The 12,217-nt window shown below is 45.2% G+C and overlaps 1 protein-coding gene across 1 annotated transcript in view; it reads right to left on the bottom strand.

The window, feature by feature from the left end:
- Positions 1 to 11,993, bottom strand: part of TSPAN14 (tetraspanin 14) — a 28,986-nt gene extending 16,993 nt beyond the window's left edge. Inside the window, exons 1-3 of the mRNA XM_075258317.1 lie at positions 11,890 to 11,993; positions 668 to 768; positions 449 to 499 (exon numbers count right to left, since the gene is read on the bottom strand). Of these exons, the coding sequence (XP_075114418.1) occupies positions 449 to 499; positions 668 to 748 (132 nt within the window). The 5' untranslated portion in view covers positions 749 to 768; positions 11,890 to 11,993. The remainder of the gene's footprint in view (positions 1 to 448; positions 500 to 667; positions 769 to 11,889) is intronic.
- Between the last annotated feature and the right edge of the window lie 224 nt (positions 11,994 to 12,217).

The following is a 12,217-nucleotide window of genomic DNA, read 5'->3' as shown; positions in this document are numbered from 1 at the left end:
ACAAAGCCATTTTTGCTCCACTGGGGGGATTATGGGAAAAATATGCAAATCTGTTTTCCAAGATGTAGATAGGAAAACGGTGTCTCTGCTTGCCGCCCTCTTAAACATCATCCATGACTTTTTCAACAAGCCTAATGCTATGATGCGAGGTTTAGCCAAACCAGTATATCTATTCCAAAAGGAACAGATTCCCATATGTGAACAGTGCTGTTTCGATCTGGTTGGATCTCATCAGCACAGACTAGGGAAAACTGACTTGACAGAGATGAGAAACTTATAGACCAGGTTCTGGGGATAACGTGTCAGTCCATACTGCCAGGTTTCACTACCATGTACATGCATGTGGTCGTATTCAGTTTCACCGGCAATTTCTATTGCGAAGCGGATAAAACTGGTTTATTTGTTCTCATCTATTAATAAATGTCAAAAACAATACAAACACACTTACTTTTTCACTCCAAGCCCAAAGCCCAATTCCCAGCAGTACCATGCCAGAGAGCTGAGGAGGGAAAAGAAGCAGAGATCAGACATTGTCACTTTCTATTATTCCGCATTTTCACTGTCCCACATACATTCTTCTTAGATAATCGCAGACACTATGAATATCACATTACAAATGTAGTTATTTATAAATGTCTTTGGCTATAGAGTACAGTTTATAACTCACCCAAAATATGATATTGTAGCTGAAGAGAAGGTACTTGTAGCAGCAGCTAACCTCCGCCGTGCTGTACCGGTAATAGTGCATGTTGTCAGCCGAATGGGCTCCTGAGGAAGACATACAAAGATAAATACTGACAGATACATATAGAAATGGATGGCATCCGAATGTAAAACGTGTCTTTTCCTCCAAGAGTAGTCTTATGGTCCGGCAACAGCATGTAGATAAATATACAGCACGCCAATGACAGCATGGGTAATACAGCAGTGCTATAGGCGATAGCTGTCACAGACCACAGGAGGTAACTCAGTCACACTGGCTGCTGTAGCTCATTTCCAACTGGGTTTTTAAAGGGGCTCATTCACTAGATTTTCATATTTTTAGCTAAAGATATGCCTGAATAGCCTTTAAAAAGGCTGCTAATTGTTTGTAGAACTCCCCCCCCCCCCCGTTTTTTTAATCACCGTGGAAGTCGATATGCAAACCAGCTCCACCGTGCTCCTACTTGCATTATACCTTCTGGACGCCACCGCTGCCTCTAAGCCCTCCTTCTCCTGCTTATTCACTGCCTCCATCGTCAGCATGCTCCAGTGCCAGCTCGCAATGTTCTCTACAGGAAAATGGCGCTGGACGGTGCGCAGTAGCGCGCCAGAGGGTGCGCTACTGCGCACGCGCGTGTTTTTAATAGAAACTGACGACGATGGAGGCGGTGAATAAGCAGGAGGAGGAGGGCGTCCAGAAGGTATGACGCAAGGGGGTGCACGGAACACTCACTGTGCACCGTGGGGTTGATTTGCATATCGATTTCCACGGTAATAAACAAAAACAGGGGGGGAGGTCTTTCTGCAAACGATTATCAGCCTTTTTTAAAGGCTATTCAGTCATATCTTTAGCTAAAAACATGAAAATCTAGTGATAGAGCCCCTTTAACTAGTAATATCTCTATTTTTCTAGGTTGTGTGAAATCAGATACAGATACATTTGAAATGACCATTCTGTCTTTTGTAAATGCTTCTGTTCTACATCTTGGATGGAGTACAGGTGCACAGAAAGAATCTCACAGGCATTGCTTATACTTTGTCCACACCGGCGCTCCGGTCTCTGTCGTTCGGGTCCACATGGGGACCTGAAATACAGAGGACCTGTCCGCTTAAAGAGCAGTTACCTACAGACCCCATACTCTTTCAGGTCAAGCTCAAAATTGTGCAGAATTGGAGATGGTCAATAAGAAAGCTTCGTTGTGACTTTATCCCCAGAAGTGACAGCCAACTACTGAATAAGCAACAGAAACCTCTGCACATGTTGGCAGCACTAGTCCATGATCGAGGCCTTCGGTGTGAACTCCAGATCTGCGAGGATACTGACCTTGCTCTGACACGGCACCACCCTACTTTTTGGCGCCCTGCCTGACAGCTGTGTAAGAATGAGGAAGTCAATGAGAAGTACAGTGTACGCTGGCTGCTAAATATTTTTTTTTATTATTTATCTGTCACTTGACCCTGAAGTAAATCATCTTTCCAGGGCCGGAAACAGCTTGAGAACTGGTATTATAAATAGGCTTCCACCACCTTCTTCTTCCAAGAACCAAAGGACGCTACAAACTGAAGGTGCATTAATTTCTCATTTAACAGACAGAGGTGGCCAAGGCGTAGCTGCAACGCAATTGACGACCTAATGCTAATGTAACTGAACGATAATTTACACAGGATTTTGCAATTTATCCAAATACCCAAGCGGGTTTTACCAATGACCAATTCATATTTTAAGTCAATTTGAAAACAATGGCGACAATGGCAAAAACATGGAATTTGTACTCTTGGGCCTCACACACGACACTAGTTTGTTCCCATATATTTTCCGTAATTGTGCATAATATACAGACCCATCCCATAGTCACGGGTAATAGAAAAGGCCTGGAAAATATATAACAGGTCCATCTGTCCTTCTAGAATACCATTGTTTTTACAGCTCAGTCCACTCATTTAAAGGGGACCTTCCACCACCTCCAACAAACCTGAGCTCTGACAGTTCTTAGATCTGTTAATAGGCACCGCCCCACTGATTCTATTACAGTTAGAGTTTTCACTGTAGCCCCCACCATTCCAAAGTAACAAGTGCAGGAAGTTTTGGTGCCTGATGTGCTATTTATACTCTGTAATGTCAGAAGGGTGGGGTCAGGCAGGGGGTGTGACTCAGAACTCCAATCAGAGGCAGCCAGTGTCAGAGCTTGATACTTTCTTATTATACACACTGTATTATAGCAACAAATTCCATCCCAATCACGAGACCAATAGGATCTACTGTATACTACAGATATATTATGGCTTTTAAGTATGGAAGAACTCAGGGTCAAGCAGATGACCACCATATAAACAAGGGGAGAACATAAAAACTTTAGGCAGTTGTCTGGTCGGGTTCAAAACCAGGTCAGACGTGTGACAAAACATCAGTTCTAAGTAATATTAGCAATAATATTCAGAGCATCACAAAGAGAACACAAAACAAGTTCTATGTAAAAGTAACTATTCCAAATTTACATAGCATAACAAAAGCAGAAACAAGGGTGTTATCTCTGAGAGGACATGGGGAGGGGAGAGGTATCGTTTCACCAGAAACTCATCTGCCATACAGCAGGAAGTGACAACATATCCCTTCTGAAGGCGCCGTACAGTGTAACACATCATAGTGTCTTGAATCTAGTTCACACTTTTTCAGTTTTTCACGTTTTCTTTCCTGCTGCCAAATAATTCTAACAACGGCTTGTTCTCTGCTAGAAAACTTGTACTTCTTATCGGCACCATTTTATATTCCATACAATTTGCCTGGGGGCAGAAAAAAAAAAAAAAAAATCTAACGACAATTAAATAAAAAAAAAAAATAAAAAAAAAAAAACGTATGTGTCACTGAGGATCTGGTGACTTTGCCTCTTGAGTGTCCCACAAGAATGGAGAAGTGTTGGATGGAGGCAATGGTCGCCACCAATACATTCATGGGGTACTCATGTTTTCGTGAATGGTGGGAGTCCCAGCGGTCGACAATCCTTTAAAAGGAACACACAATATTAAAGATCTTAGAGGTACGGGCAGTATCTTCATACATGTCACAGGGTTCCAAGTCTAATAATAGCGTAGGAAACCACAAATACCGACAACTCATTCTTAGCAAAACAAAAAGATAAATTTGGAAGAAGGATGTAAAGGAGCAGCAAAGACTGATAACAATGGCTACCAGTCCTAGTTATGTCTCCCAGGACAGGAAGTCGGAGTTCTATGGATGGCTTTTCACTTATCTTCTCGAAACAAAGTCTCTGTACGGCAGTGAAATGCTGGTGAACCCATTAAAGACGACCTTTCTGTCTGATCTACGGTCCTGTCTATTTCAGTTATATATTCTTCATGAATGTACAATTCTGGAGCCTCTATTCTTAGACTTCTGTGCTGTTCCTCTGTTATTCCACCTAGAAATTCATGTTGGTTCGTTAATGAGGAATGTATCACTGCGCAGTCTGTACAATGTCTAAGAGTAGATGATCTTTGGGGCTCCCAGGGGACAGATATGGATTAAGATAGGCCACCAATATTGAAAAATATTTGGGGGCATCCCCAAAGCTGCAAGATAACTCTCCAGCGCCACCTCCATCTTCTTCTGGAGCTAGGTTCAAACTTCAAGGCCTCGGGCAGAGTCAATTGCGCATGCCCACAGGCCACAAGAAAATGGCAGCTTACAAAGCTGTGGCTTGTGGGCATAAGCAGTCATCTCTGCCCAAGGCCCGAGGCCTAGAAGTTTGAACCCAGTTCTGGAAGAAGACAGTGGACATTTTTGGGAGGCCGCTCTTGCTCTTGTAGTTCAATACAGGAGCGTACTGCGCAGGCGTCGGAGGTTGGACCGAGACGGAAGACAGAAGAGGCGGTTGCAGCTGAAGAAGGTGGCGTCGCTGGAGAGAGCTCTCTGGCAGCAGTGGGGACACCCCCATCGCTGTTTGAGTGCTGGGGCTCGCCCTCATTGCTGCGAGAGAGCTCATTTGCATACTGGTAAAAAACGGTATTTGTACGGAATGGCGGGCCGGAGACCACGTCTAAAGGTAAGAGACGAGTAGCCTTTCTAAAGGCTATTCCAACGTCTTAGGGTGCGTTCACAAGATGTAACGTGTTCTGGCTCGTATACGGCATGTCAGAGTTTGAGCGCTCAAAAAGATCCCATTGATTTCAATGGGAGTTACGAGTGTATACGCTGCGTTATTTTGTGCCCATAATTTTGCAGCGCAAAAAAAAAGTTTTAGTGGTAGAATCCCTTTAATGAGTCTCCTCCTGTAAGATAGGCCATACCGCTTTTATCAAATCCTAAAAAGCACATGACATGGCGAGGACCCCACTGTTTACATAGAGCAGTATCAGCATGTTCATTTCCTGTACAGCCAAGAAACAAATGCTATTCTCATGACACCAGGACACTTTTAAGTTCTCCCCCAGTCTGTGGTTCAGAGAATGCAGAGTTTATAATGCTATACTGGGGTGCAGTCAGTCATTTATATCATGGGCAGGTCACAGCGAAACGTCAGCTAACTAGAAGGATATGTACAATGTCCTAAAGCAATACAATGGGGATAGCTTTAGTAATCTTGTCTAATGTTGGCCACACACTGAAGACAAATTTCAGACGAACAGCCATCTAACCCTATCTCCCCATACACATGCACACTAGGTTCAACAAAGCATTGCATGTTTACCGAATAGGAGAGAAGAGGAAGCGATCTTATATCTGAGAAAAAGTGAATCCATAAAGTTGGGAGAACTCTATACATATAGGATGGCCAGCCAGTGCTGATGAAAATGGCATGTTGAGATCACGTCATCTTAAAGAAAAATATAGTATGTTTGAAAATGTTCCTGTGTATAGTTTAAAGGTACTGAATAACCTACTGACAAACTTTATAGTGATGTTATGTGCTCTCCACTGGAGCGCTGCGCTCCTCTCTCATCTTCTGATGCACAAAGTCTGCCTTATTTATCAGAACTGTCTATGTCAGAAGCAGAAGGCTCCATCCACTGTATAGTAGCAGTGCCAGAGGACAGCAGCTCCATTCCTATGCAGTTGATGCATTACTCTGCGGCCCTGTCTTTCTTAAAACCAGGTTATTTATATGCACTTGAGAAAGAGCCGGATTGGCACGAAACGCGTCGTGTGAATAAAGTTCTTTATTATATCCACTTGGGCGAGCGCTGCTTTCTGCCTGTCCTTCCGAGGGGACTGGTCCGCTTTTGTTGTTGCTATAACACACATGGTCTCCACCATCATGGATAAGAGACTCCTATTTGCATTAAACGATAAAAGGGCTTATATCTTTGGAAAAGCTGAACAGGTTGGATAAAGACGACACTAAAAAGCTCAAGATGACAGCGCCTATGAAACACAACAAACACAAGAAGACCTAAAAAAAAAAAATACCCACAAGCATTGGTAGACAAGGTTGTACCCACTCGGAGAGACAGAAAGCAAAAATATAAAAAGGAAAGTTACCGAGTGCAAAGCCATGTTGTATAGTAGTGTAACCATATTCTAGGAGGACGTGTGCATGGGGTAAGGAGAGAACAATGAACAGCAGAAGTGCCATTAAATATGTATGAGAGCAAATACAACAGAATATGAATAAATAGAACTAGAAAAGTCTAATAATGTAAAGGTCAGGCTGCCTGTGCTGGTGCCAGATCTCTGGTGGTGCGGGGCCGCCGCTACTCTACACAGGACGTTCTGTACAGATTTCCAGGCAGCCTATCACACAGCATACTGGGATTTATCGAAAGTGCAAATTCCAAAGACAAAGGAAGAACCCAAGGAACCGACGCAGGCCAAAATTCTGGGGAGAACACCGGAACTGCGCTCAACCCTACTTATCACCATTGCCTCAGTAATATGGCGATGACATCCTTATTGGTGGACGTCCAGATGAAGAACAAAGAAGATCCCAAGTCAGTGGAAAATATTCAGTAACTACACCAGAGATTTCAACCAGCGACTGACAACAACTACAAGAATACAAGACATAAAGAACGCCCCTTTTGTGCCAACATATTCTCGCTGAGCCCTCCCCACCAGTCAGCAGTATCCAGACTCTTAGACTATTGCATTAAAAAGAATAGGCCCATGGGGGGGTCTGAATTATTTAGTCCTCTCTTTGTGCCACATACAAACGAGGAGTCACATCATTCTTCACTGGGATAGTCTAAAATCCATTGCAAGTATTGTTTATGTCACAACAAGTGAGGTTGTCAATTTCCCACAGACAACCTGACAACTGGAAAATCCCACCCCCCACTTTTTGGAAGCGAGTGAAGCCCATGTGACCAGTGCGTGGCTGTACCACTTGAGAAACTTCCCCTACGTCAACTTCTTAAGAAGCACAGAAGATAAGTATTGTCTCCGCTTTGTAATCTACAATCACATCGCGGGACTAGAGTTGGCGATACACTGGGGTAGGCCCTGTGTGAAACTACAACTCCCAGCATGTAGACTTGCTTTGCTGTAGCTGGGCCGCATATAAAAGTATATATATATATATATATATCTCTCATCAGATATGGCAGCGGCTTTCATCCATCTAGGAGTCACTGCTCGGCCAAGCCCAGTGTGCGTGTTTATTGGAAACATAAAGATGGCGACACGCCTCAGATAGCTGTCAGCCAAAGGAGTGATCAGTTATTAGCCATCTCTCCTGACTCTACCTACATACAAACTCAGTTTAGCCGAGCATGCATGTGTCCTGAGTAAGTAAAGTCACACCCCGATATTTCTAGCTGTGGCTTATCTTCCCAAGAACATGCTGACATCCAGATGCCCAATACATCCCCTTATCTGCCATCAGAGGAGACTTGGAGGTTCAAATACAATCCTCCAGCTGACTCCTATCTCTTGACAACGTGGCCGAGCATTGCATGTGTTCTGACTGGATACAGCTATCAGCCAATATTACCTTCAGCAGGCAATTTCTATCAGGAAAGAGTTGCAAGGTTGCAGAACCATTAAGGATGAGTTCACACGGGGTATTTTGGTCAGGATTTTGAGGCCGTATCCGCCTCAAAATAGACAGCTCCCATTGAAAATAATGGGACCTGGTCAGTTCTTTTTTCTGGGAGCCATTTGTTCCGGCTCCCAGAAAAAAGAAGTGACATGCTCATTCTTCAGGCGGATTCGCTTGAGGACACTCCTGACTAGGCCCATTCATTTGGGTCTAATCCAGAGCGGAGTGCGCGACTGGATGCCAGGGGAATGAACAGGCATCCAGTCGCGGCTACCTGTTTTTTGGACTGGAATCTGAGGTGGTCTCTGCGTCAAATTCTGGTCCAAAATACCCCGTGTGAACCCGGTCTTAGTGGTCAGCTGTTTCAGTCAGCCTAAACTGAATACACACAGGCAGTTTTGGGTGAATTTACAAGTTATTTTTGTTTCAACAATTTGGCAAACAGAGATCATAGATACAAATGGGAGGAATGTAAGAGTGGGGCATCATGTGCGAGCCTTAATACAGTCCCCAGAGAAACCAACTTCTCTAAAATTCTGGGGCACTGTAGGAGGTCCCACACACCAAAACGGAACCTGAACCGGTCGGGGAGTGGCACAGAGGTCACCTCTAACTCAGGCCAGTTATATAGTATGACTTATAGTAAGTCAGACAGGCCATGGTGTCCTCACCCCAGGCCGGATCAGTCTCTGTCAGTTTTTTTGGACAGACACAAAATTATGGTAAACTACGCTCTTGTTTGGTTTTTTTTTTTTTTTTGCATCCTTTAAGCAGATATAAAGAACAGACGTAAAAAAAATGTGATCTGAATAAAGCCTAAACCTTACATAACCTAATACGTCCTTGTAATAGTATGGTGCATCCTGCATATGTAAATGTATTGTCGACCTATGTGGTATACGGTACTAGGCACCGCCAGCCATGCACTGGATGATAGGAGATTCTCCAAGTAGGAAAAGTTGAATCACTTCTCATTTTTACATTCTTAAGTAGTACCAGCGTGTGCTACGTCCAACATCATGATCTATAGGACAGATGCAGGAGCGAGGAGACACTACACAGCACTGACCCAGCAGCAACTGCACAGACTGAAGCTAGTCTTATATGTCACAGTCACTGCAACATAATTATAGGGTCATGATGGCAGCCGGGGGCCTGACAACTATCCTCACCAAGTCTGCCATCAGCGTCTTTCCATTGGGTTGTGCCAGAGGCAGCAGATACTTGTTTGCAGATACACACACAACATTGTTGTATCTGTTTCTGTTAAACTAAATAAATAAAACTGCAAAAAAATAAATATTATTGCAAAAAAGAATTATGAAAATACACCCTAACTCTTGTAAACAGTAAGGGCTAGTTCACACGTGGGCAAAGGGGAGGTTTTTGACAGCGGAATTCGCTTCAAAAACCTCTCCTTTAACATGGTGGTCTATGTAGACCACTAGCTTTTTTTTTCCTCCTAGCGTTTTCCGCCTGAAGAAGCGACATGACCTTTCTTCAGGCGGAAAACGCCTGAAGAATTGCATAGAAGTGAATGGGAGGCGAAAACCGCGCGGTAAAAAACCGCGCGGTTTTTTGCGCACAAAAAACGCGCGGTTTTCGCCTGCAGTTTCTATAGCACATATAGGAAAAAAAAACCCTAGCGAAAACCGCTAGCGAAAACCGCGTCAAAAACCTCGTCAAAAACCGCGTGGAATGCAAAAAACAGCGTCAAAAAAACTCCTCGAGGTTTTTTACCTCGCACAAATAAGCTAGGCGGTTTTCACGTGTGAACTGACCCTAAGATGGTTCAGAGCTACAGATCATGACACACCAATTTTGGAGAAGTTCTGACCCAGTCATCTAGTCCAGTGCTTCATGATGTTAAAAGTCCCTTCCCTGTGGCGACACTGTATTGTACTGTATATTTAGTATAGGACAGTATAGCCACAGAGAGGCAGTGACACCTAGCATAGATCACTAGGGGTAGTATACGGTCTGTGGGCAGAGGCCTGACAAATCCTACTCCTTGACAGGAGTCACTGGCCCACGTTAGCCATGCAGCATTGGAGTCCTAAGGCTGGGTTCACACTGTTTTTTTTTTTTTGGTCCGGTTCAGGTTCCAGACCAAAATACAGGTAGCCGTGACACAAAGCTGGTGGACTGCACTGGCATCCGGCCGCGCACTCCGCTCCAGATTAGGCCCAAATGAATGGGCCTAGTCCGGAGGAGGAAGTGTCTTCAGCCCGAATCGTGAGGCGACTCCGCCTGAAAGAATGTGCATCTCGCTTCTTTTTTTCTGGGAAAAAGAACTGACCGGCTCCCATTGATTTCAATAGGAGCCGTCTTATTGCTCAGGATTTTGACGCGGATACGGCCTCAAAATCCTGACCAAAATACCCCGTGTGAACTCAGCCTAAGTGTGAATCTGACCAAGGACCAAGGGTTTTTAAGTTCTTGTGTTTGCATTGGTTTCCTCCGGGTACTCCGGTTTCCACCCACACTCCAAACACATACTGATACAGAGTTACAAGAAAGAGAAATAAATGATCAATGTTATTCACTTTAACTATCAGCTGGTTGGGGGATCACTACCAGTGGCGTAACTAGGAATGGCGGGGCCCCCTGGCGAACTTTTGACATCCCCCCCCCCCCACAACCGACACCGAAGACCTCGACCGACCCCCTCCTCCACACTCTATTATGTCCCTTAGTAAGCCCTGCACACGGTATTATGTCCATCAGTGGTCCCTGCACACAGTATTATGTCCCTATAGTGTCCCCTGCACACAGTATTATGTCCCTATAGTGTCCCCTGCACACAGTATTATGTCCCAATAGTGTCCCCTGTACACAGTATTATGTCCCAATAGTGTCCCCTGCACACAGTATTATGTCCCTATAGTGGCCCCTGCACACAGTATTATGTCCCTATAGTGGCCCCTGCACACAGTATTATCCCCCATAGTGGACACCCATAAACAATTATTATACTCTGGGGTCTTTTCAGACCCCAAACTATAATAATCGGAGACATGGGGAAATAAAAACATAAAAAATTACTGTTTCTTACCTGTCCCTGACTCCTACGTTCTCTTCTCCGCTGCCGTCCTTGTTCTATGACGTCAGACGTCACATGACCTGGGAAGAAGGCCGGGTTCATGTGACGTCAGAGAAGGAAGGAGGCCTGGCAGGATCGTGGAGAGGTAAGTAATAGAGATGAGTGAACACTGTTTGGATCAGCCGTTCTGAACAGCACGCTCCCATAGAAATGAATGGAAGCACCTGGCACGCAGACTTTGCCGGCGGCCGGCCGCTTAACCCCCCGCGTGCCGGCCGCTTCCATTCATTTCTATGGGAGCGTGTTCGGAACGGATGTTCCGAACAGTGTTCGCTCATCTCTAGTAAGTAACAGTGTTTGTTATGTTCCCTTACCTCTCCCGGGCCGCCGATCATTATACTCGGGGGTCTGCAAAGACCCGCGAGTATAATGGTAGCAGCGGTAGTCCCGAGCCCTGTGGCTGCCTCCGCTGCTATGGCGGTAGTTACGCCCCTGATCACTACACCTCCAGGATGACATTAAGCCGCTTGGGTTTAGGGTCCCACATCTCTGTAACGTTCTGCTAGCCATACTGACCTCAGTCTCACTGTGTACAATACCCCAAAGTCCCACTGCAGACTAATCTCAACAGACCCTGCAACTTACACTTCAGTTTCTCCATAGCAGGGCACTGGCGGCGGGGGCACAGAGGTGGCATTACAAAGGTTTCGGACCCTACATTATCAATGAAGCCGAATATCGTGCTGGCAGCTTAATGGTTCCAGACCAGCTGACGGGGGGGGGGGGGGGGGGGGGGGGGTTATTAACCCATAGATGACAGTGTAACTGTGGCACATCTTTAGTGGGCAGAGCGGGGAATGAATCGAGGTGGGCTTAGGGGGGAACAGTCTAACACATTTTTATCCAGAGACATATTGTACACATGCAGACACAAATCTATAGACACATTGTATACATATACTGTATACACACATACATAGTGTACAGAGTATATTAGTAACCCTATATGTGCTTATATTAGATAAATGCAAGTCTATACACCCCACAGTCTATATAAGATATGGAGGCTAAGCAGTAGCTGAATGTTATCCTCTGTCTTCTCCCCTCACCTCCCCCAGACCCATAAGCCACTAATGTAAATGCTACGACCACCACACCCCGGGCACTTACCTCAGTGACTCCAGGACCTGCGCACTCAGCAAACAACAGATGAAGTTATAGAGCAGACAGTAAAGTTGTGGTCACACAGTGTACGGTACTGTGCTCCTCCCCCAATAACACAGGAAGTACAAACCCCGCTCAACCCCCCCTCCATTCATGTCAATGGGTGGTGCCAGAGCGTGTGTGTCATAGACTGATACTGGAAATCCCTGGAGAGCAGCCCATTAGGACAGGGCGGCGGGGGGAGGACACGCCGAGCACACTGCATAGTGAGACATTGTCAGATGGCGGGTCGCAGCCGGCCCTTCATCTCCTTAGTCAGAAGAATTCTGGAGAA

The sequence above is a fragment of the Leptodactylus fuscus genome, chromosome 10, assembly GCF_031893055.1.
Source record: "Leptodactylus fuscus isolate aLepFus1 chromosome 10, aLepFus1.hap2, whole genome shotgun sequence".
NCBI lineage: Eukaryota > Metazoa > Chordata > Amphibia > Anura > Leptodactylidae > Leptodactylus > Leptodactylus fuscus.
The sequence above is the reverse complement of the archived record's forward strand: the minus strand, read 5'-3'. Positions and strand labels throughout refer to the sequence as shown.